The sequence below is a fragment of the Balaenoptera physalus genome (assembly GCF_965194825.1).
Source record: "Balaenoptera physalus genome assembly, chromosome: 7".
NCBI classification, from domain to species: domain Eukaryota; kingdom Metazoa; phylum Chordata; class Mammalia; order Artiodactyla; family Balaenopteridae; genus Balaenoptera; species Balaenoptera physalus.
This window is the reverse complement of record NC_138886.1, coordinates 31,534,526-31,560,816: the sequence shown is the minus strand read 5'-3', so window position 1 is coordinate 31,560,816 and position 26,291 is coordinate 31,534,526. Positions and strand designations below refer to the sequence as shown.

General features: G+C 42.5%; 2 protein-coding genes across 3 annotated transcripts in view; both read left to right on the top strand.

Moving 5' to 3' along the window:
- The window catches only part of TMEFF1 (transmembrane protein with EGF like and two follistatin like domains 1), a 92,589-nt gene extending 90,554 nt beyond the window's left edge, over positions 1-2,035 (top strand). For both annotated transcript variants that reach the window (XM_082468708.1, XM_082468709.1), the window contains one exon: positions 932-2,035. In XM_082468708.1, the coding sequence (XP_082324834.1) occupies positions 932-1,016 (85 nt within the window). In that variant the 3' untranslated portion in view covers positions 1,017-2,035. The remainder of the gene's footprint in view (positions 1-931) is intronic.
- Positions 2,036-2,168: 133 nt separating this feature from the next.
- CAVIN4 (caveolae associated protein 4) lies at positions 2,169-13,151 on the top strand. Its single transcript, XM_082468747.1, has 2 exons — positions 2,169-2,955; positions 9,680-13,151. Exons 1-2 carry the CDS (start codon positions 2,548-2,550, stop codon positions 10,379-10,381), a joined length of 1,110 nt encoding a protein of 369 aa, XP_082324873.1. The 5' UTR covers positions 2,169-2,547; the 3' UTR covers positions 10,382-13,151.
- The last annotated feature ends 13,140 nt before the right edge of the window (positions 13,152-26,291 follow it).

Genomic DNA, 26,291 nt, shown 5'->3' with positions numbered 1-26,291 from the left:
AAAGTAGTGCTCTTTGAAACTGAATAAAAACCTGGAACCTTACAGTAGAAGCACTCATTCTCTCAAGACTTTCTTTCCATTAGATTATAAGTTCCTTGCTGGCAGAGATTTTTGAGGTTCGTCCAACTTTAATATTTTGCTTATAGGAAGAGGAGGTTGCACAGCTAGTTTCTAGCAGAGCCCAAACTCAGAATTACTGGAACTCATCTCAGTCCCTTTATTCCATGTTGTGTAGCATAGCACTTTGTGCACAGTGAGAGCTGATATGTTTGCATTCTAGTGGGGGCAGGCACAAGAGCAGTGACGGCACCATGAGCTTTATACCCCCGCGGAGGAACATGTACGGAACAGTGAGAGCAGAGTCGAGGAATATCCCTCATGCCCCGGAGGGCAGTTCTATTCTGGGTTCTGTGGTGTGCCCTAGCAGGGTGTGGAATGACTTCTTAGTTACTGTCTAAAATCGCTAGGCATTTCCTGTGTATTCTGATCTGAGGTTAATAAGCACATTTCTTCCTGATTTCTCCTTCATTGAAGCTGTCCTTGTCATTTTTGGGCGTGTCATCATGCTCAGGGAAAGTACATAAGCCAGGAGCCTTTCTGTTTATATGTTAGCAGTCACTGTGTCTTGGGAGCCGCCAGCCCAGAAGAAGGGTGGGGATTCCTCTCGGGGATGCACATGCAACAGGGGAGACCCCAGGAGTGAGTTTCATTTGTATTCATACCTGCATCATATATCTAACCCTCTCACCTCCCAGCTTTATAGAGAAGATGGCAGTCTGACATGTTGGTCTCTCATCAAATAGCGTCTGTTTTCCTTTCATGTGGTCACATGCAATATGGCTTTACGTGTGAAGTGTGTGTTACTCTGGAAACATTTGAAATATCCTAAACAAAATGACATTTTTCTTTTTTTTTTTTCTTAATTCAACAGAAAATGCCCTAAAAACAATAGAGGACGACGACAGAAGCAAAACCTAGGTCATTTTACTTCAGATACATCATCCAGAATGGTTTAAACTGATGACTTTTATATGTACACTGACCATGTGATGTACATTTGTCTTTTTTTAAAGAATGGAAATATTTATTTCAGAGGCCTTATTTTTGGACATTTTTAGTGTAGTACTGTTGGCTTGTATTTAGAATATTCAGCTACAACAGTTTTGGACTGTTCAGTAGTCTTTGTTTTATGTTTTTAAATACAGAAATTGATTTCACAAATTTGTACCACATGGTAATTCTAAGACTTGTTCTTTACCCATGGAATGTAATATTTTTGCAAAGATGGACCACTTCACAAATGGTTATAAAGTCAGACCCACTTCTTCCACAATGACCACAGCAAATGACCAAGCATGAACTGAAGGTAAAGATGTTTACAGATTACTTTTCTTACAAAAAAAAATCTAGAAGACTCTGTGTTTAGACATTTCAATGTTTTTGAGATTTATTAACCGATTTTTTAGACACTGCCTATCGCATGAATTGTAAAGCTGTGTGTGTTAGATGTAAAATATTTATAAGATGTGTGGACTGGATTTGATCCTTTCTCTCTTTGAAAAAATAATTCTGAATTTTTAAAAGTATATGGTAGCAATGATGGAACGGATCACTGAAAAGTAGATTTAGATGTCGTGAAAATAGTCTGTTTAACAAACAGATTGGAATAAAGCCTACTCTATCATTTAAATTACTTCTATACACATTCATTTTTAAAGAAATATTTGTTTTAACATAAATAAACCAATTGTATCAGTGTTTGTGAATAAATGCAAAAATGATTGTTAACGATTGGTGCTCTTCACATGAGCTTAAAAATCATCTAAGACCTCTATCCAAATTTGTCCTGTAGTAATAGCTATACTAATAGATTGTTGGTGTTTAAAGATCTGAAGTGTGAATAGAATGTATTCAGCTGTTTAACATGTAGTTTAGGTATTCAGAAGTATGCATGTAGAATTTAAGAATATGTTCAAAATATTAATTTTAATATTTGGTTTGGAAAAGCATGTTATAATATAATGTTTTCACTATACGGCCTCTGTTTTGGTGTGTTTATTTACTGCATTCTTTGATATTGACATATCAGTACGTTTAATATGTGAAATTACTAGAAAAAGCAGATTTCAGTTCAAAATTCCCATTTGCTTTTACAAATACTGCTTGAAATTGTCTAAAGATAGAAGCTTCACCCAGCGCTTGGAGTTTGCTTTTTTGGTTATTTGGCTTCTAGGCTTAATATTAGTAACATGGTGGCTTTAGGGAACTTTTTTTTAAAAAAGCTTTCTTCCTCTTCTACCCACACAGTCTTATTTGAGTCCCTTAGTCATCAGTAAGCATGTTTGGAACAGCACCCAGTGCTTTTGCAAGGGTTCATATTGCAGAACAGTCACGTATGGGTATTTGTAGTTACAAATACTTGACCAGTCTCCAGGGGTGGGGTTTCCAACCCTTTAAACAACCCTGTTCCCTGTTATCAAGCTAACTTTTTGCTCTCAGTGCCAGAATTGATTGTGCTAAGACATCTTTCACTGAGAAATAAATAAAATGGAACATAATGGGTCTGCTTCAAATGCTGATAAAATCCACCAGAATCGCCTGTCGAGTGTGACAGAAGATGAAGACCAAGACGCTGCTTTTACCATCGTGACTGTGCTGGACAAAGTAGCTGCCATCGTGGACAGCGTGCAGGCCAGCCAGAAGAGGATAGAGGAGAGACACAGGGAGATGGAAAATGCCATAAAGTCCGTCCAGATTGACCTGCTGAAGTTTTCACAGTCACACAGCAACACAAGTTATGTCATTAACAAGTTGTTGGAGAAAACGCGAAAGATCAGTGCTCACATTAAAGAAGTGAGGGCCCGAGTGGAGAAGCAACAAACTCACGTCAAAAAAGTTGAAACCAAGCAAGAGGAAATAATGAAGAAGAACAAATTCCGTGTGGTAATATTCCAGGTAAGCTTGCACCTGTGTTTAGCTCGATTACTGCTATCTCTTGCATCCTTTAATGGCCAACAGGTCCTATCAGACCTGTCACATGGTAACTATTGTGTATATGCGTGTGGTGGAGTTCTGTATCATCAGAGATCTCAGGATAAAACCATTTCTGTGTTAATTGGTATACTATCATGTCAGTGTTTTGAGCTTCTCAACCGTTTCATGTAATATGAACTGTGGATCATAGCTGAGTCTATTTCTTGCCTTTGAAACTTAATATTGGTAAGCTGCTTTTGGCATATTAGCCATATTAGCATGATGCCCTCTCAAAGCCTTTGAGAAGGTTAGGACTAGAAGGTATCTAAGAAGCCTCCAGTTTAAAACACCTCTTTGTTGTAGAGAAAAAGAAACTGAGGACCTGTAGCCCTGCAGTGTGGTTCTTTCCCTTATTATGGAGAGCCCAGAAAGCCCTAAGCAGTAAAATGTAAACTTTTCAGAATATAATTTGTCTATTGGAATTTTTACCTATAATAATGTATAAGTCACAATAATAAGACAAACGGTCTATTTCTTAATGAACAATCAGACAGTTGTTCTTTTTCTTATAGTTATATAAATGTAGGAGTCACATAAGTAATTCCTTATATTTGATTACCAAGTCTTTACTTAGCTGAATTCTTTTAGCTGCACCGCACAGCTTGTGGGATCTTAGTTCTCTGATCAGGGATCGAACCCGTGCCCTCTGCAGAGGAAGCACAGAGTCCTAACCACTGACCGCCTGGGAAGTCCCTACTTAGCTGATTTTACATGATAGTTTTTGTGTGGCGTTGTGTGTTGAGCTAATAAGTTCCTATCTTACTCTGCACTTGATACTCACATTTTTTGAAATGGGAACACATCCATGGCAAATGCCTAATATCTATAATATATTTGAAAACTCTTACAAATTAAAAGGGAAAAAGTTGAACTTTCATGGTAGAAAAATTGGAAAGTCATTATCAGTTAGTTCACAAAAGACAAAGTAAATGAGCAAAATTCCATTTTCACCTATGTAAACATTTGCAGTTACTGAAACATACTCGCAGAGTTTAAGAGTAGGAAATAATAAGCACTTTCATATTCTGCTGGTAGAATATTAAATGGTACATTTCTGGAGGGCGGTTTTGGTAGTATGTGTTAAGAACCTTAAAAATTCGCAAACCTTTTGGCCCCAAAATTTAATGTCAAAGAATTTGTTGTAAGCATAAAATCAGGAATGTGTGCAGGCATGTTCACTGGTACATATATGCAGTGTTATCACATTGTATTTTTAAAATGAATGTATGTCTATATGCATAGGGAAAAGGTCTAGAAGAATAAAAACAAATTGAAATAGGAACACAGTTGGCAGGTATTTGTAAGATACCAGGGATGTGGGCCATAACTCCCGGGGCATTCTTTACACTTTAGTCAATTCTCCGTAGCCCACTGTTGGCTGATAAGGTTACACGGGGATGGCAGAGTGGTATTTTGGATCTGTATTTAAGAGCCTGTTGGTTATTTAGGAGGAAGAATGGGAGGAGAGAGAGGGTTTCTTATTTCAAGGGTAGTCAAGTTCAACTATGCCATCTGAAGGCCTTTACCATTTCCCTCTCTTCCCAGGTCCCTGTAAGTCCTTCTCCAGACTTAAATTTTTGAAAAAAAAAAAATCAGTCATCTTACTCTCAGAAGCCAGTTGTAGTATATGTAATGGGGATCTAAATTTAGTACTGGAGAATGTAGTATCCATTCTTGAATTCGCTTTTCCATGGGCATTAACAGTAATGGGTATAACTCACCCTCCACTTGCATGGGGCATGCCAGGAAACATTCTTGGTATCCAGCATTTCTCCTGAGAACCTTTGTGTGAAGAGTAGACCAGGTTAACAATCAAGATTTACAAAGGCTAAAGAAAGCAGAGGAGTTTCTGAGAAGTTCTAATTGACCCTTGTTTGTCTATTGACATAATTTTTTTTTTAAGTTGTTTCTATATTCACCTGTTTATTCCCTGAAAGTTGCTATTTTTTTCTTTGAGCGCCTACAGTTACTTGAATAAATAGAAGATGGTATGAAAAAGGAAGTGAGAGGCACTAGTGAGAGACATAATGCTGTGAAGAGTCTGTGAAATTAAGTTGTTCAGAGTAAGCAGCACTTAATCAATAAGCAGTGGCTATCTCTTGTAATGGGAGAGCATGTAAAGAAAAGATAAAGTAAATACCAATGGATTCAATGATTCATTAGATATTAGAACACTGTATACAGCATTCATATGGGATTGCTTAACAGTTAAAAGTCATATATATATATGTGTGTGTATATATATATATATATATGTATATATATATATATTTTTTTTTTTGGCCAAGCTGCGCACCTTGCAGGATCTCAGTTCCCCAACCAAGGATTGAACCCAGGCCACGGCAGTGAAAGCTCCAAATCCTAACCACTAGACCACCAGGGAACTCCCCAAGTTCTTATAATTCATTCTTATAGTTAATACGTTTAAGTGGCTATATTGAGATTGCGCCTTCTACTAAAATTAACTTGAAGCTGAGTAATTCAGCTGTAGTATACTTTAATTTCGATTTGGGTTTTTCCTCAAAAAGATTTCCCTAGATATATCTTTTGGTGGCAGTCTTTATTGCTATTTTATCTCCCACCATTGTGTACGACAGAGCTTTCACCTAATTCTGGACATTGGCATTGAAAAAAATTATCTGCTCTTTATCATACAATTATGATTTCTCTTTGAACGTGCTTTCACCTTAGTGACCTCCTCACCATGAAAGAAAGCCAGGAGGCTTACCATATCTTCTAACAATTTTGCTTACTAACCACATGCCCGTGCCTCCCAAATGAGGCATTTGGCCATTCCCTAATGATAAGTCCTGGACTTCTAAATATTCAAAATTCTCTTAGCAGTATTACTTTGATAATCAAAGCCATTATACTCTGACTCATAATACTCATTTTGTTACAAAAATCATCTTTTTACCTAGAATTTTACATGAAAAAATATATAATAATTGTATTTGGAAATCAACTATAATTCAGCCCTATAATTTTCAATTATTATTACAGTGTATTTACCACTAACTCATGGTATCTCTGACTCATAGGAGTTGCAACAAATAGATTTACATAGCAGGTACTTTCTCTGTCTCTACCCCTGTTTTGTTTTGTTTTTAAGCCTGATTTTGTAGAGTTTGTTGTGCAGTTGAAGAAGGGTTTGTGATTCCTGAGTTAAGCCATAACTGATTTCTTCACAGCAGGATTGTGAGGGTTTTTCCCTAGGAAACAGTAATTATTGTTTGGCTCCTTTTCTAATTATACCTACTCAGTTCATACCCACCCACTCAGTGCTGCTGAAGCTACTCCCTGTAGTAGGTGTCAGGAAAGGAGAGGAATAATGTTGCTGCTTCTGATTCATCAGAGAGCTATGAGATACCCACCCTGCCTTTTTTTTTTTTTTTTTTAAGTTCCTAGACTCTCCAATCCTGTAGCCAAAGAATTTAATTTTAAATAAGGATCCAGAGAAGTAAAGTTCTGGGGATACGTTCTTGACTATCAGGATGATAGGTTTTGGAATACGTATAAATGTATTTCTTACATAGTAAATTTTTTGGTTGAACAGATTTAATCTGGATCTCAAGTAGGAGCACAGTTTCTTTTAGAAATTTCAACTCGTGGGTTCAGTTAAAAATCTCATGATCTTTAAAGTTTTTCCTGTTTAGTTTTAGAAATAACCCCTAAATAGCAAGTTGGGGTCCTTTAGCAGCCATGTTTCTGGCCTGCTTCTCAAGGTTACCAGTGTCTGCCATGTTCCCAAATCCAATTTGATGAGTCCTTATCCATTTGACGCATTTGACATAGTTGGTCCCTCCCTCTCGAAACTTTTTCCCCCTTGGCTTCTGGGGGTGCCTCTCGCTCTTGGATTTCCTCCTGCCTCACTGGCTGATACTTCTCCTTTTTGGTTCTTTCTCATCTCTTCCTTCCTCTTCTTCTTCTTTTTTTTAAAAAAAATATTTATTTATTTATTTGGCTGTGCTGGGTCTTAGTTGCGGCATGCGGGATCTTCGTTGCCCCGTGCGGGATCTTTGTCGTAGCATGAGGGATCTTTAGTTGCAGCATGCAGGGTCTTTAGTTGTGGCATGTGAACTTTTAGTTGTGGCATGTGGGATCTAGTTCCCTGACCAGGAATTGAACCCAGGCCCTCCTGCATTGGGAGTGCAGAGTCTTAGCCACTGGATCACCAGGGAAGTCCCTCATCTCTTCCTTCTTATCTTCAGGTCCAAAATCCATTTATCTATCAATAACACCAAAATTCAAAAATCTGTAAAAATAAAGTTTTTATCGTAACTTATTTGGCAGCAAGACCTAGCTTTACCTGAACTCAATGGATGCCAAAACCCAACCTCAAGTAGCATGAGGCTGTTTATACTCTTTGTCCCACCTTAGAGTGAATATTTGTATTTTTTTTGCCACAAAAAGGTTTCTTCCCAAGATCTCACTGGGAATGTTATGTAATATATTATTTTCCCCAAATCTGAAATATTCTGATTTCTGAAAGGTAGCTTGGTTCCAAGGAGTTTTGAATAATGGAGTGTAGACCCATTCATTCAATCTCTTGGTGATCTCTTTCATCTGGTCTCATGATTTTTAGTTTCATCTTTATGTTATTGATACCTAAATTTATCTCTAGTCCAGATCTCTCTCCTGAATCCCAGACTTATGTACTCAGCTGCCCACTCAACATCTCTGCTTGGATGTACAGTGGGCATCTCAAAGTCAGCATGTTCAGATCCCATCCTTTCCCATCTCAGTGAATGGCTAATCTGTCCTTCAGCTGCTCAGGCCCTGGACTAGAGAATCATCCTTGACACTCTCCACATCTCAGTCTAGCAGCAGCAGATCCTGTTGGCTCCTACCTTCAAAGTGGATCTGGAATCAGGCCACTTCTCACCGCCACCTCTGTCAACACCCTGATCCATCTCTCACCTGATTGAGCTCAGTGATCTCTAACTGCTGTCCCTGCTTCTCATCTTGCCCTCAATAGCCTCGTTTCAACAGGGTGACCCTTTTACAACATGGGTCAAATCATGTCACTATCCTCCTGAAAACTTTTTAGAAGTCTTCTATCGCACTCGGAATAAGAGCCACGGTCCTTATGATCAGATACAGAGCCCTACGTGAGCTGGCCCTCCCACTACCTCTCTTACCCTCTCTCCTCCTCTTGCCCCTTGGTCACTCTGCTTCAGCCACACTGCCTTCCTTGCTGTTTCTCGTTTCCTCCCAGTTATGTGCATTACCTTCAGGTCTAGGCTTGGATGTCACCTTGTTAGTGAGGCCTTTCCAAGCATCCTCCCCAGTCACTGTGTATCCCCCTGCCCTGCTCTATTTTTCACCTTAGCGCTTATCACCATCCAACATACTATGTAAGTAACTTGTTTATTTCTCTCTTCAAGAATACAAGTTCTTTTACTCTGTTTTATTCACGGGAGGTTCTCAGTTCCTAGACTAGTGACTGGTGCGTGGTGGGTGCTTAGTAACAATTTGTTGAATGAAGGCGTATGCTTCTTATTTGTTCCAACAGTCATTTGTTGAGTATACCTACTATGTACAAGGCACTCTGATAGATGCCAGGCATAAGACATAAATAAGATACAGCTCTGCTTTCATGGCAGCTATTATTTAGTGAAGGCCTCAGGGAGACATATATAAATGATTAGAGTTCTAATTCAATTCAGACTGTGATAAATGTTATAAGTAGAGGAATGCATGTGTCATTTTGGTATAAATTGGAGACAGGTTTGACCTCTGGGGGAAGTTGGGGATATTTGAATTGACTCGAAGAAAGATTTTATTCACGAAGCTGGAAAGAGGTGAAAGGTAGCAAAAACCACGTTTATAAAGGCATGCAGGGATGAAAACAGTATGTGTTTAAGGAACTCAGAGGGGTTGTGTTGCTGGACTGGAGGAGTGGGAAAGTAGGTTTTGCTCAAACTGAAGAGCCTTCTAATTATGCTGAAGAATTTGAACTCTATCCTTTGAGTATTGGTGAGCTCCCCAATGTTTTAAAGTAGGGAAAGCATGCGATCAGAGCTATGTTTTAGAAACATTTCTCAGGAAATACTTTGGTGATGTTTTGGAGGTATAGCTATTGCACGAGTTCAGGCCTGAGATGACAGGGCCTGAATTAAGACGTTGGTAGAGGCAAGGAGGAAGGAGGTGGGAACAGAGGAGTTAGTAGTTATTAAGCAATATTATCGACAGCGCTTAGTGACCAGTTGGATATGGGATGAGGAGAGGGAATATTTGGGACCATGCTTCTGAGGTTTCTCTGGGTAGCCCCTGGAGGTATTGGTGCTGAGAGGTCCAGGAAAGGATGATGGCTGGGCCTTGATTTTTGGATATGTGAAGTTAGAGGTTCCTGTGTTACATCTAGGTGGAGAAGTCTGTCTGACATTTAGAAATGGGTTTTCATCTTAGGGGAAGGGGAGAGGTGAAGGTAAAAGATTAGTGAGTCTGCTTCCTTGGATTTGAAGGTAGAGCAGTGGATAAGTTTGCTCGGGGTGAGCTTGGGAGATGAAGAAAAAGAAACCCTGAGAAATGCCAGCATTTAAGGAGTGGGGGCAGGATAAGCAGCCCATGGAGGAGATTGAAAAGGCGTGGCCGGAAGGTCCAAGAACCCATCGCTAACACGCTCGCTTTCTCTCTCCTTCAGGAGGATATTCAGTGTCCAACGTCCCTGTCTATCATGAAAGACAGAAGCTTGACTGCTGAGGGTCCAGAGGAGGAGGACGATATCTTCGATCCCCCAGTTGATCTGTCTTCGGACGAAGAATATTATGTTGAAGAGAGCAGATCTGCCAGGCTTAAAAAGTCAGGCAGGGAGCGCATTGATAATATCAAAAAGGCCTTTTCCAAAGAAAACATGCAGAAGACACGGCAGAATTTTGACAAGAAAGTGAACAGAATTAGGACTAGAATAGTGACACCAGAGAGGAGAGAGCGGCTAAGGCAGTCAGGGGAGAGATTAAGGCAGTCGGGGGAGAGGTTAAGGCAGTCGGGCGAGAGGCTGAAGCAGTCAGGGGAAAGGTTTAAGAAATCTATTTCTAATGCAGCTCCTTCAAAGGAAGCTTTTAAGATGCGTAGCCTTCGGAAAACTAAAGACCGCGCTGTGGCCGAAGGTCCCGAAGAGGTCAGGGAGATAGGGGTGGACATCATTGCCAGGAGCGAGTCTCTGGGCCCCATCAGTGAGCTGTACACCGAGGTGCTCAGTGAAACAGACCCCGAGGAGGCCAGAGCCTCGCATCCTCCCCGAGAAGGCGGGGAAATCTCGACTCCCGAGCCTTTAAAAGTTACTTTTAAACCCCAGGTGAAAGTAGAGGATGACGAATCTCTTTTGCTAGATTTAAAGCAGTAATTATAAAGAGGAATTAAGTATATTTTAATTGTAAGTCTCCTTAATCACACAGTTTTAGTTTAATTAGTATAGTCATTTACATGTATATGCCATATAGGAAAACATAAATGGTATGGCTGTCTCATTTCTTAGGTTTAAAATTTTAAAGGTAATACAATTATTAATATACATTTCCTTAATTAATATACACTTCCTGGGGAATTCTTTTTTTTCCTCCCTTGGGGAATTTTTTTTTTTCCCCTCCCCCAGGACTTAATGATTCTATCAGCTTTCTCTCTTAGGTCACCTCTCATGGCAGCTGTGGATTTTTAAGTTCCTTTCTCTTGCCCATCAGAAAAACACTTTCCTAGTGAGGCCCACTTAGGTGTTTGGTAGTCTACAATAAATGAAGGCCAAATTTATGGCCATCATTTATTTGCAAGTGAACTCTCGATTTTGGTCTAGATTAATATTGTGGCCAAGCTGAAAGGGGAATAAGTCACATGTGGATTTTATCTATATGTTCAAATCAATAGATTTTTTAGTAAATTATCAGTCACACCCCTTTTTGATGGCTTTACATAAAAACATTGAAGTGCTGGACTTGAGCATTTAGTTCTGGCATCACAGCTTTGCTTACAGGGAGCCACTTGGCAAGTCGTCTAATGGTCTGGCCAGTACAACGGAGAGGGTTCGCCTGTCCTACCCATCTCAGAGGACTGTTGTGAAGATAAGGAAATGTTATACATTCTTGGAGAACAAGAGCTATGTCCAGAGAAAACAAACCCCACTGGTTCCTCAAAAGCAGAATCGAAATAATTCCATCTTCTGAAAAAGTCCTGAGCTCCAAGCAGTGAGGACCTAGGTCGGACAGACAATAAAGTTGGTCTTCAGAAGTGTTTTCACAGAATCAGGAATCAAAAGTCAATGTTTGGGTGACATCTTTTTTGTCAAAGACTAAAACCAGACCTTGGGTTTGAGTTGGGTCTTCAAACGTTTCCTGGAAAATTCTTTTCTGATTTTCTTCTGATTCAGATCTCTGGTGGACCGGAGCAGCATTGTTTTGAGCAGCATGAAGCCTGCAACTGTGGCTGTGTCTTCTAGAGGCCTTTCTAAAGTCAGCCCTTGTGCAGTGCTTGGAAATGACCTCAGATGCTTCTGATTTCCAGAGTGAACCCCTCAGGGCCCATCCGTCCAAAACAGTGTTCTTAGGAGTTCATCATAACTGCTTTGGGAGGAAGCCAGATTCCACTTATTAGTTAGCTGTAGATCTAGCCAATCTAGAAGTAGATATCATTGCTAAAGAAAGAGAAATGATCATACTGGTCCTGCACTTGTGTATGTTTAAATCATCTGGTTTGTAAAAGGGAAGAAATGATGGAATTGTGGAATTTGAAGAGTTTGGACAGCAGTCAGCTTTCAGTCAGTTTTGGATGCTCAAGTAGTAATTAAAAATTGTAATGTATACACACACACACACACACACACACACACACACACACACACACAAATCAGCTTTAAAATATTTAACTCAGTTATCCAGCTGTTTGGGTTTGAGAGTTTGATTCAGCATCATTTCCTCTTCACTCTGCGTGAATACATAAAATCACGAATTGTTAATCTCATTATCTTTTTTTATTGAAAACTAAAGTGTATACAGCTTTGAACAATACTTTAAAAGCAATAATTTTTAAAATGTTACAGTTTAGAAAGAGCTTGGATGCCTAATCACATTTCCTTAAAGCCATAATAAATTTGAATTTAAAAAAGACATTATTACAAAGTTTGATGTCAGTGTCCTATTTGTAAATATTTTTACTAATAATGAATGCAAACAGTATGGCATGTATTTGATATAGTAACCCTACTCATAATAGATATGTCTCTAGGTTAAGCAGAATGTAAAGAACTTATATGCTTTTTTTTTTCTGGCCCTACACAGGATAAATATCAATTGAGCAAAATATCACTGTCAAGGAATTTTTGTAAAGTCCATTTGCTTACTGACCCATTATATAAGCAGACTTGATATGTTATGGAACATTTCCCACATAGGTATGTTTGAATTTTGATTTAGAAGGCATTATAGCCTGGTCAGCTCTTCATCATGGTAGGCGCTGAACAATTTCATGTTCCCAGAGGTTCATTATAACTTACACTGCTTTCTTGGCACTAGGATTTTCCCCTCCATGTCACTTCTGTCTCTCAACATTTCCCCCCGTGTTTAGAGCATTCCTCAATTCCACATTCATGATTTTTTCTCCTTTCACCCCATTCTCTTGACGTAAAGAATGTCTGTTTATTATAGGCTGCAGAATCATACATCTTCATTTAATGCAAGGAATAGTCTAGTCAACATTCTCTATTTTTAAAGTTTCAGACAACACAGATTTTCTGCTCATTTTACTCTTCTGTGTTTTTGAAATTATATGTTAGATTTTAAACAGCTTATTGAAATAAAACCATTAGCAGGATTTGTCCCCTTTTCTTTCTGTGAGGCAGAACAGTGCAACATCCACAGACACCCAGGGCATGGAGCCCGCTCTCAGGCTCTACTACAGAATAGACAGGCGAGAAGAGGGAAGTGCAACTCTGTCTCCTGCACGTGATGGATCCAGAGGCTTTCCTCTCAGGGTCTATGGTGGCCTGGTTCTGGGTCATAGGTTAGAGAAAAGGGCCCAATGTGAAATAGTGATAAGAGGAGCATGAAAATTCAGCTTGTTGAGAGCATATTTGTGGTGTGTGTAAACTCCCTTGAACAAGTTTTCATAAATTAAAAATACAAACCAAATTACAGTGTTTCATTTTGACTTTATCGTTTGCCCTCCATGTACGTATAGGGTTTGGTTCAGAACAGTCTGAAGTTCACTGTGATTCTATCAGCTAGAGAGCATGGGTCATGTTATGTAAAATATTTCACAGAATCACTGTTAACTCTACAGTCCCCATACATGAAATTACTGGGCCTGTTTTTCTTTTGAGACATGTTTTCTATAGCTTTTATTGAACCCTAGTAAAAATATTATAGGTTACAATCCCCAAATAATTGCTGTGGCGTATCTGAGTCAAGACTAGGGAGAATGACCACTGTGGTCTCATCCTCAGTTCTGTTGGAATTTGGGGCATGCTAGTATCTGGTCTGTAGTGAATGAAAAATGAATAAGCCTTAGCGCTGAGTTTTGTGTGTCATTCGTGTACCACTTCTGAGCTATGTGATTTCTGAGGATTTATAGCTGTCCTTAGCAAGTCAGAATCCTTCAGGGTATTTCTTGGGTGGATAGGAGATCTAGGGTAACTAGCTCTTCACTGTGAGCCTCTTAGGACATCCAAGGATCCCCAAGAGGATAGCATGGAGTGGCAGAATATCCTCAGGCTTTGAATTTACTCTGGGCATCTTCCTAAAATCAGCTGTGCTTGTCAGGGGCTGTGCTAGACTGCTCTGCCACTTGATGCCTTTGCTCATGCCGTTTGTCTCTCTTGTGGTTTGGGAGATGAGTTTCGAGTTCAGTGATAATGTCCATTTCCTTCTTTTAGCTTTCCTTGGTTACCCCCCACCCCTTAGGAAGGGTGTGATTAATTACTCCATATAGTCAATATACACAGCACCTTTGATCTGCCAGATTCTGTGTGAGGCACTGAGAATTCAAAGATGAATAGAATGTAGTCCTTGTTCCTTCCCCTTCCCCCTCTCCCTTTTTCTTCCCTCCCCTTTCCCAGCCCTTACCTCAGACTCACTGTTTCTAGGAGTCCGTCAAGCCACAGTTCAGCAACGTGACTAGTGCTGTGTATAATATGATGGAGCTGGAGAGATGGAAGATGTTGATATAGAATTTTGACTATACGTCAGTCATACCACTTATCATTACATTTTAGTTCATTTGTGTGATTGTCTCCTAGACTAGACTGTGCTGCTCAGGGGCAGGAACTCTATTCTATTCATCTTTGGGTCCCCAGCACTTGGGAGCCTTCCAAGTGCTAGGCATCATTAGGTATCATGATATGAAAAATATGGACCGTGCACTTAAGGAGCTTTTCCTCTGGTGGAGAAGACAGACATGTAATCCAACATCATTGCATAATGTGATTGGAGCCTCATGTCTAAGAAAGGATGATGGGAGCATAGAGGAAGAGCATCTAACAAGCTGGGGAGGGGGTGTCAGGGAAAGCTAGAGAAAATGGTGCTTCACTTGCCATTTGAAGACCAATCAAGAGTCAGCTAAATAACAGAATTCAAGGCAAGATGCAGCTGGAGAGGTTGTATGAAGATGTTTTGGGTTTTATGTCAAAGGCCATAGAGAGCCATTGAGATCGAAAGCCGTGGAGTGCCATGACTGACGTTTGTGGAAGGATGCTCTGTTAACACAGCAGGGGCAGAGGGACCAGTTACTAGGCCCCTTACATTTTTCCAGATGAGAGTAGCACCTGACCTCAAGCATTAACAGAGCTCTGCAGGGGATAAACTTAGATGTGGCTTGTGGCAGGGAGCAAATGATAGCCAGGTTTCTGACTTGGGTGAGTGGTCCTGCCATTCACTGAGACAGGAAATGTGGTATCCTGTCCGGGGACTCTTAGTACTCTCCTGCTGCCCCTCTTACTCTCTGCTCTGACAGCCTTTGTTGCTGGTCCCTTGCATAGCCTGAGAAACAAAGGGGAGCCATGCGTATACTCCAGAAGCTCCCACACTAGAGGTCTGCCTAGTCTAGCCATTGTGGCTCTCACCCGTGCTTGAAGAAAGCCTCATTTGGAGTGATCCTTTCCTGGTTCTAGCAAGTGCCTTGCCCTCTCCACCAGGACTCAAAAGTCCTTGGGAAGCAGCATTGCCTTTCAGATCTAAGGCCATGGTGAGAACTTCTCTCCTATCAGTATCTTTGTTCAAGGCCAGATTTTTGCTTGTCATTGTATGGTCCAAAGAAAAGCTGCCCTTGACCTTAGAATGGATGCTTTTGATTTGTTTATTACTCTTTTTTTAATCTCAGCTGTTGTTTGGCACCCAAGGGTTCTAGCCAAAGCTGTGCTTGGTATTGCAGCTGACACTACAGTAAACGCTGCTGTAACCTGGTATCTTGGCCAAGGCCAGTCACCCAGGTTCATGTAGCTACTCGGCGGCTGTGGCTACAGTAAGAGCCTCGGTCTCATCATGGGTGCTTTGGTTTCAAACCTCATCCCTTGGTGTCTGTCACATGAGATCTGAGTCATGGCATCACAAATGTATTAGGGGTTCAAGATGGGCTTTGATGCAACCCATTTTTCTTCTTTTCCAAGGTTCTGGCTGATGGAAGAGTTCATTTAAGAATCACCAGCAAAATTGAGACCAAGGTGTCATCTTATTACTGGCTGGGCAAATGTCTAATTCTTCCCCCAAATGCAGAGCATCTGGTGGATTCTGTTGGAGAATGTGGCTTAGACCTAAGATGGGAGAGAGAGAGAGAGAGAGAGAGAGAGACCCCGCTGTGTCCCTGGGGACCTGCATACTTTGGTGTGGCCGTAGAGAGAGCAAGGTTTGTCAAGCAGAAGCAGGGTCCATTTTATCAGCTAGCAATGAAGCCCACAGGCCAGCCTCACATACTCAGCCAGGGGGAGCAGGGGATGGGGGGACCCCTTCTGCCCCCTGGCTCAGGTGGGCAGGTAGTAAGGAGATGGGAGGCAGGGAGGCTGGGGCTCCTGACCCAGAAAACCCACCATACCAGAACGAAGGGCCCGATTTGAAGCCATAGCCTGGTTTGTGCTGTTGCCTAACGTGCAGAGTTAAACCTAGCCCACGGAAGGTAGCCATTACCCCTAAGGCCTATTTTGGACACACTAAATTGAGGTGCTGATCTTCACTGAGGACCACGAGGAGGGCAGGCAAGTAGGATACTACAGATCCCAGACCAAAGGAGAGGGCTGGAGAAACACACTTGTTAGACGAAGCACAGGTAAGTGAAACTGTGGGTTTTCATGAGAAAGTTCTGGCAGTTTGACTTTGAGAGAAACAGTGGATAAAGATCTTTCAAGAAAGGAATGGGTAAAGAAGTTGGCTAACTTGTAAATTAAGCTTTTCTTCTGAACAATTCTTCGTGGGCTCTTATTTCAAGAAGAACTTTCTCCTGGTCAGTCTATTAACTATTTTTATAAGGGCAAGAATTCTCTGTTAAACGCTGTCTGGTTTCCAAACCTCCCTGATACAATTCTCTTTAGGATAAGAGAAGCACTAAATATTGTTCTAACCTTAAATTTAGAACTACAATGAGCACCACAGTCTGGAGGGTTTCGTTCAGTTTCTTGCTGTTAGTCCATTAAGGTATTACTTAATGGCTAAAGCTTGCCTACAGCATAATATTACAAAGCAGCCAAGTTACCCTTATAATCTCATGGGCTAATATTCACAACTTATCAGAGTCTCATTAGGCCTTTTATCTGAATAAGCTTCAAATTCTCAGACTGTGGTTATGTAGATAATGTTGTTTTAGGGTGAAATAAAATCCATTGAAATGAGTTTTTCACTTTAATTGTATTAGTACCTTTCAAGTGGCCACACTTATTTGGAAAGTTTCTGTAAGGAGAAGAAATAAATTAGCAGAATTATGCATGGGTTGTACTTGGCTCTAGTTCAAAGCAACAGAGAAGATTTCAGAGGGAAACATTTGTATGCTTGTCAACTGTTAAGAAATAGGACTAAATTTTCTTCAAGAGGAGAGAAAATATCCTATTAAACCATAGGTTGTAGATGCATGAGGAGAGTGCACCCAAATATTCTCTGCCTGAAACTCATACATCTGTCTCACATAAAAAATCACCAACATTACAAGCAAACCTGTGTTGGAGAGTAAAATCACTTAAGATTTACTAGTTATTCTCCCATATTCTTAAATAATCATCTTCCAGTGATAATCTACTTAAACATCTCTCTCCTTGTTTTTCCTCTCCAGAATGACAGCATCTGTGAGGGTAGAGGGGCCGGAAAGAGACTAAATCATTGGTTATAGGGACCAAAGGAGCCTGAATTTACTCCTATGGTTTGATGGAGGCCACATATACATATGGTGGATTATGTTTCTTGACCTTCTCTCAAAATTTTGTGCCCAAAAGGCAATGATTATTACATTTTTTTTTTCCAGGGGCAGACGATATAGGAATGGAGAGAATGGACATGGAAATCATGAAACTTAGTCATGAGTCTTCTGGGCAAAAAACCAACTCTCTCAGCTACAAATTAAAGATCAAAGCCAGGAACACCTTGAAATAGTGCACCTTGAGGAATAAGGGTAAATGGGTGGTCTCCATTGTCACTGAGGACAAAGCAAAATAAATGGGTTTCAAATGCAGGGGATTTCCACAAAGAAAGGCTCCTACTGTGCAGAAACATTTTCAGAGGGTTTAAGAATTGAACCCTCTTCTGTTTGGAGGTAGGGTAGTAAAGGAAGTGCCTAGAGATGAATGCATGCATCATATTTTTGTTGTTCCATAGTTTCTTACAATGTGCAGCCATGATTGTCATATTCATATTGTTCTGTTTGTAAAGCCTCTTAAAATATTGTGCATGCCTGCTCACTGGGATTTTATGAGTTAAGAGCAAGAGACTGTATTTCCCACCAATAAGATAATGTCTTGGGCTTCCTTGGTGGCGCAGTGGTTGAGAATCTGCCTGCTAATGCAGGGGACACGGGTTCGAGCCCTGGTCTGGGAAGATCCCACATGCCACGGAGCAACTAGGCCCGTGAGCCACAACTACTGAGCCTGTGTGTCTGGAGCCTGTGCTCCGCAACAAGAGAGGCCACGATAGTGAGAGGCCCGCGCACCGCGATGAAGAGTGGCCCCCGCTTGCCGCAACTGGAGAAAAGCCCTCGCACAGAAACGAAGACCCAACACAGCCAAAAATAAATAAATAAATTAATTAAAAACAAAACAAAACAAAACAAACAAAGCTTTAAAAAAAAAAGGATAATGTCTTATCTTGTACCTCCCATAATTCAGTGCTCTCTTTATATTAGGTATTTACTAAGTAGTTATTGAATGATAACAAATGATTCTTTGAAGTATGACATCTTTTCTTAATATCTTTGAATTAAGGACATTTATTTATTTGGTATTTATTGAGCATCTCCTATAAGCCTGGCACTTTTCTAGGCTCTGGGGAAAAAGCAGTGAACAAGACAAAAAGTTCCTGCTTTCAAAGAGAGCTAAACTAACATTCCTGAGGGAGACTAACGATAAGTAAGTAAATGTAATATGTTAGGTGGTGAAAAGTGTTAGGAAAAAATAAGTCAGGGTAAGGAGGTGGGACATTATGGGTGGGGTGGTGCCCAATGGGTGCTGTTTTACAAAGGGTGTCCAGGAAAGCCTCTCTTGAGAAGGTGGCCACAGTCAGTGTCCTGAATCTAATGCAAGAATTTCTGGGAAAAGAATTTCAGGTGTGTTCAGAGGACAGTGTGGCTGAAATGGGTGAGGATGGAAGAGTGAGACCAGTGGGGTGTTACATAGGCTGTGGTAAGGAGTGTGATTTTTTACTCTGAAGGAGAAGGGGGCATATTAAGCTTGTTGAGCAGAGTGACAAGATGTAATTTATTGATCTATTTATACTTGTTGAAAAGTCAAACCATTGTGTTCATACAAAAAGCTAACTAGGGACTTCCCTGGTGGTGGTGGTGCAGTGGTTAAAATCCGCCTGCCAATGCAGGGGACACGGGTTCGAGCACTGGTCCGGGAAGATCCCACATGCTGCGGAGCAACTAAGCCCGTGCACCACAACTACTGAGCCTGCGCTCTAGAGCCCGCAAGCCACAACTACTGAAGCCCGCGTGCCTAAAGCACGTGCTCCACAACAAGAGAAGCCACCGCAATGAGAAGCCCGTGCACCGTAATGAAGAGCAGCCCCTGCCCGCCACAACTAGAGAAAAGCCTGTGTGCAGCAGCGAAGACCCAATGCAGCCAAAAATAAAAAACAAAAAACAAAAAAAGCTAACTAGCGTTCCTGTCTTAGTTCACAGTGCAAAGGAAAAATCATCCAAACTCCAAACACTTTCTGTCCTATGCTCTCCTTAATGGTTTAGTCCTTTGCCACATCCCAGGAACCCCATTGCAGCTCAAGGCTGACATCTAGTGGATATTTTCACAATTGTTTATAAGCCTGCAAATTGGAACATTCCACCTCTTGATTAGAAATAGAGGGTGAGCTTTAACGTAAAAATCACAAACAGGATGATAAAACAATCATAATAATCTTAGGAGAAGATTACAGTAGATTTGACTCCTTGTTTTTCTTTGGATCATATTCTGGTAAGTTTGCATTCCTCTACCAAGTACTTGTTAAAACTGGTAGGTTTAGCTGCCAGAAGATTGTGGCAGGAAAATCATGGGCTGGTAAAGGGAGAATAAGTCAGGACTGGGTGGAATCACTAGGAGAAAGTGCTCTGGTTCTAGGAGTGGCCTTCAAAAGGTAGCCTGTGGTTTGTTGTGTGGTATCTAAGGGTGTGTATGTTCCAAACCTGACCTGGAGTCAGGTTGACACTGATTTACAAAAGGGGTCTGAGCTCATGAGCTCATGATGGGAGGAAGTTCAGGGCAGTGGGGAAATACTCAAAGTCAGGTGCAGTTAGGTGGTTCCCAAAGCTTAAGTGGGGTATTGAGTGCAGCAGTCAAGAGCTTTAGCTTTATAATTGGACATCTGGCTTCATGTCTTACGCTGCCATTTACATACTGACTGTAAGAACTTGGGCGAATTGCATTCTCTGTATCTCAGTTTCTAAATTGTACCCACTTTGTAAAGGTGTTTTATTAAGTCAGGTAATTTATGCAAAGCACTTAACATGCTGGCACTTAGTAAGCAGTCAGTAGCAGCTAGGTGTTATTTTTCAGAGGAACCATGAGTAGCCATTAGAGGTAGAGAAGCAGGCTATTGTAGTAATAATAGTACCGCACTAAAGAACTTTTTTTTTTTGCCCCCAGCACTGAAGATTAGCAGAATTGGGCTTCCCTGGTGGCGCAGTGGTTAAGAATCCGCCTGCCAACGCAGGGGAACACGGGTTCGAGCCCTGGTCTTGGAAGATCCCACATGCCGCAGAGCGACTAAGCCCGCGTGCCACAACTACTGAAGCCCGTGCGCCTAGAGCCCGTGCTCCGCAACAAGAGAAGCCACCGCAATGAGAAGCCCACGCACCGCAGTGAAGGGTAGCCCCCGCTCGCCGCAACTAGAGAAAGCCTGCGTGCAGCAACGAAGACCCAACGCAGCCAAAACTAAATAAATAAATATAAATAAATTAAATTTAAAAAAAGATTAGCAGAATTTAGATTTTAACTATTTGTATATCTATATGATCCATTTTATCTGCATTGATTGGGGGTAGTTGAATATTCTGCCTAACTAAGGTATATCATACTACATAAATATTAAAATTGTTCAGTGGCTTTCATTACTTTTAGGGAAAAAGATCCAAATATTTAGCTCTGTGGGACCTGGCTCCTGCCTACCTCTTCAGATGATCTCTTACTACTCCTCCCCCTCAGTTTCTGCATTCCAGACATGCTGAGATGTGCTGGCATTTTTTTGGGTCCTCCAACACCTTGTTCCACCTGTCTCAGGACCTTTGCACAGGCAGTCTCCTTAGCCAGTCCACATCTCTCCCACCCTACTCACCCCAACAACCAAGTACACACCTACTAATGCCCACTCATCTTTCCGATTCCAGCTCAAATGACACTTCTTCAGGGAAGCTTTCCCGGCCTCCACCCCACTCCCAGGCTGGGCAAGCCTCCCTTGTTATAAGATCTCATAGCATTCTGCACTTTTAGTTTTTCTTCAGAACACTTACAGTTTTAAAGTGTATATTTGGATGATTATTTGCTTCCCAACTAGACCGTAAGCATCTTAAAAGCTGGAATGGTGTCTGCTTGACCCCTCGTTCTGTCCTTGCCAGAGTGCCTGATACATTTAAACTCTCAGATATTTTTTGACTAGTAAAGAGAGTAGTGTGAAGGAGGTGGGATCTGATCTGAATATTAAAGTGCAGAAATAGGTAAAACAGTTGATGACTAACTCGAGTGTGAGGGGTCTAGTGGGTACTGTGGTGTGATGCCCAGGTTCCCTCTTTAAGACTAGGCATTCATTCCTCCAGGGTGCTGGGAGTTTTGATGGCTGATGGCAGTCAGCCTAATCCCTCCACAGGAATTACCCTCAGCAAGGAGAGCCACCTCACCTAAGGTCACACCCCCTCCTGAGAGCAGCCCGCCACATCCAGTGACAGGTTAATTGGGGGGTATGTGTTCCACCCCTTGCCTAAGTCTGGGACAATTTTGAAGGGCCATTCCAGGTCCAGAGCTCACCACGGGATTGGCTGAGGCTACCGTGAACAGTTCAACTCCCTCCCCCGATCCTTCCTCCCTCAGCCCTCACAGGTGCTGTTTCTGAGGGCACTCCTATACCCCCAAACCACTTGCACATAAGTCTCAGTGTCTATTTCCTAGGGAAACTGATCCACAACTGGGCGTGGAGGAGAGGGAGGAGTCTAAGGTAGCGCCTCGATTCCTGGCTTGAGGCAGCAGATGATGCCATCCACCGAGATGAGGAACACAGGAAAAGATGTGAAGTTGAAGCAGGTTTTCTGGAAAAGATAAGTTTTGGAGGTGCTAAGTCAGAAGTTCCTTTGGGATAGCCAAGAGTCTGAAGCTCAGAAGAAAGATGTGGGCTGGAGGTATGGATCTGGGAGTCATTGGCACAGCAAAACAATGACATGAGACAGCTCACCCATGGAAGTGTGGAAAGTGGCACAGAGGACTAGTGTGACCTAGGAACAAGCAGACGGAGGCAGGGCAAGGAAGACAAACCCGTGGCAGATAAAGAGTGATCAGAGGGGCAGGAAAACCTCTCAGGAGTGTGAGTGTTATGGATAGCAGAGGGAGCAGCAAAGGGGTTTACAGTGAATACAGGCAGATGTGTCAGGTGCTGTAGGGAACGCAGCACGGAAATGTCCTTTGGATTTAATGATATGGCCACTGAAGACCTTGCTGAGGACAGTTTTAGTGGAGTGAGTAGAAGCAGCCAGATGCCAGTGAAGGAGATGGGCTTGGAGGGACGAAGAAGAGACAGACGGGGTAACTTTTTGGTTTTCAGTAGACAGGAAGAGCGACAAAGGAGAGGTAGATACAGCAGTGAGGAGCCAAGAGAACAGGATATTTGTGTATAAATGATGGGAAGACGGGCTGAAGGAGAAGGTCCAGTTAGAAAAGTATAAAGTGAAGGCCACAGGAGTGACAACTGGTTAGAAGTTCTTGAGAAGGTGAAAGATGATTGAGCGCGCAAGAGGAATCTTGGGAGAGGTGGAAACAAACTACTACTGACGCTGGAAGGAAAATGAGTAGCCATGGAGGCAGTAACAACAGCTACAACTTATTTATGCTCTATAAGCATCAGGAACTTTTAGTACTTTCTTTAACCCTCACAGATCTTTCAGTACAATACCACGCCACCTGTCCCGAACAGGTGATGCGAAAGGGGCGGGGCCTCGGCTCTGATAGGGTTCCTCCCTCCCCGGGGCCCCGCCCAGTCCCCCAGATTGGATGGTGAGCACACGCTTCCGTTAGGGCAGGACGTAGGGGGCGTGGTCTCCAGGACTGGGCGGATCCAGAAGCCACCCCTAACCGTCTGGAAACAGGTTCCTCTAGGAAGCAGGAGTGAAAGCTGCATTTCTGGAAGGAGGCCTACGGGAGCCGGGAAGATGGATGTGAAAAAGCACTGCCTGGGTGATACACGCGCGCGGCAAGCGCGACCGTGAAGGTCGGCTCCAGTGCGCGGGCGCCGAGGCCTGCTGGGCGTGGCGTTTCTCTTCTGGTGCGTTAGAATCCTAGCTCTGCGCCTGACTGGAGTCCCACGTGACTCCGCAATTTGGTTTCCAGGAATTGCGTTAATAAAATAAGTTGGTAGCAGTCGAACCGTCTAACAAATAGGGGATTTGTTAATTAAAATATAGTTATGTACATAGGGTGGAATATTTTGTAGCCCCACCCATGCAAGCCAGAAATCTAAATTGTGTGTGAGTTTGTGCGTGTTTTGGTCTCTTTGCAGTCGAAGTACCAATATTCTCTCGTTGAATTGTTATTAATGGCCGGTGTCCAAGCTGTTAATTCAAAGCTTTGAGGGTGAGACAAGTGCAGTTTCTTTCCCTGGGTCAAATTAGATTATGAACACGTTGTTAATAATGAGAGAAGGGCAATGATGAGTGAGTTTTCTCTGCGCCAAGTGGGTCTGTGGTAGGGAGCTGGCGTGGAGGTCACTTGGAAAAGACAAAGGCATTGCTCAGAGGTGAGGAGACCTCAGCAGAGGGCCTAGAGCTGTACGGTTAGATGCGGAAGTTGCGGAGGGTGGTGGGGTGTAGTCAGGGACTTGCTGGAGGAGAGGCATTGCAGGAGGAACCTCTGAAAGACCACAAGAAAAAGAATCAGCCACCTGTGGAAGGCACCACTGTTCTCCAGATTTCCCAGGTGGGAGTAGACAGCGATCCACTGGGACTCCTGAAGTGTAAGCTCTTTGGGTGGTCTTGCAGAGGTCCCCTTGCTAAGCTTGAAGTTAGAAAGGTAGGGCTCTCACACCCACCACCTCTGGTTGGAGGATCAACAAGGCTCTCCGAAGAAATCCTCCAATTCCCTTCCAAACTTTACTCTGACCCTTTTATATCTTCTTTATGGGCAGGATGATGGATTCAAGAAGTTTTTAGCTGAGTCCTTCTTTGCAAATGCACCAGGATGGTCTGTTTCATGACTGATTCGTGCTTCAAAATATTTTGATATATCGATTCACGCCTCCAAAACAGGAAGAGTTTGGGTTTGATGCTGCAGCATTATCAAAATTGACCTGCAAGAAGCAAGCAAAACTTTCCCGGAATAAAAGAGCTTGCTGATCTCTATCTCAGGAACCAAGGCTACCCCTAGATTCAGACTTGTCCAAATCCTAGTTCCACTGAACAAACAGAGCTCTATTCTACATAATTCTTTCTCAACGCTAGGGGTGCAGTTGTATTGAGAGCTGGAATCAAAGGGGTGCCAGCAGAGGGAAACTGTTCTTTCCCCACTGATTATGTCAGGCATATCCTATAACTTCTTTAGCCACTCTCAGATAGGAAGTCCTCTGGTCACCTTCAGACTCAAAAGTAATCTTCTTTGAGTAATTACAATTCCAGTCCAATGTCATAATCTAACAACTTTCTCTTATCCACTGGAAAGCTTCTCTCCACTTTCCTTTCAGGCCTGGTTAAAAAAATATCAAACCACATAGAAGGGTTTATTTAAAAATCACTGCCCCGCTCCCCTCCCCATCCTCAGTCTCACCTCCCAGAGGGATCCATTATACACTGTTGTTTATCTTTGTGTTTAGTAAATTTTAGTTGTTGAGAAATTTACCTCAACCTTCGCTTCCCAGTTGGTACTCAAGTTCTACTACTTGGCGATGTTAATGGTTTGGAAAAATGAGGGGGTGACTCCTTACAGACAAGCTGTGGCACTTTACCCCCCTGATGATCTTGGTACAGTGGGTAGATTCAAGATTTGTATGAAAGACCAGAAAGTCAGGCTTGCTGGCTGTTAAAAAAAAAAAAAGACCACTCATTTAAAAGCTTTTTTAAAATGGGAGTGGATGGTTTGTCACAAGTCACGCTCACTTTTCTCTAGTAACTTAATGAGTCCCAAAAGGCCTGCTCTTGCAAGCCTGGCTGTGGTGGTATTTGCATGGACTGGGTGCAGCTTTGATTGCCCCTGATGTGTTTGTTAAGCCTGGCAAGTCTGTCCCTTGGGAGCAATACTACTCCTGTGCCTTTTGTATAGAAAGAGTTGCCTCAGTATGGCTGGTGCTGCCCATCTCTTGTCCTGGGACCCCTGCCAGCTGACCCTCCTCGTTCTCTTAGCCATGCTTTCTGAGGCAGCACTTCTGCAAGTCCATTGAGCACAAGGACATAAACTGTGCTTCTTGGTGTCTTTCCTGTAGCCCATGGGGGACTTGCAAGTGTATTTTGTCCAGCACCTTATAGATTATTACCACTTTCTCTTCTCTCTCCTGGACTACTTAAGTACCTCCTAACTGGTCTGTTTGCTCCTTTTTTAGAAGGCTCACCACATGGAGGCCAGTGTGTGCTGGTTATCAATTTATAGCCCCTCAGCTTCAAATCCACTTGCATTGCCTGCTCTGCTGGGTCCTTTATATATTTTTCCTTTGCGGGCTGGCGTGATGCTAAGCTTTGTCAGTAGAGGGCACTAGAGAGACACTGTAGGAGGAAGGAGTTTTTTTTCCCCCTTGGGATGTCCTGCACTCTGCAGGTTCCACTGGGTGCTCGGCTTCTCCAGCCCCAGGATCCTGGGCCCAGCTCCTGCAGTGCACAGTGGCCAGGAGCACCCAGCAGCCAGAAACTTCTCGTGGTGCCCCCTTTGGGTGGCTTCATAGCAGAGTGCCTCCAGAGAGTTCCTGCCCTTTGAACGGCTTCCCTTGGCACCCTAGAGGGGGATGGTGACCGGTTTCCAGCTCTGCAGCTTCTCTGCCATCCAGGGAGCCACAGAGGTTCCCTCTCCAACAAGGTCTGGGTCTCAGCCCTGGGAGTGGGAGGCCCTCCCTTGGGGTGTGGCTCTTCCTTGTAGCTGCTACACCTGTATTTTTTAGAATTCTCTTCCTGTCTTACAGGCCAGTCCCTCATTACTCTGACCTCCTGTTAAATAGTTAATAATTCCTGATATTAAACTTTCCCTCTTCAAATCACTGTGTAGTTTCTGTCTCCTGATTGGACCCTGACTGATACACCGTGTAATCTTTGTGAAATGTAAATCTGATTTTGTCATGCCTCCTTGCTTAAAACCATTTTATGGTTTCACTCTGCTTATAAGATAAAAAACTCCCCCCCCCCTCATTTTCATGGTTTCTGAGGCCCTGCCTAAACTGGCCCCTCTTTACCTCCCTGCCCTTATCTCAGACCAGAGTCCC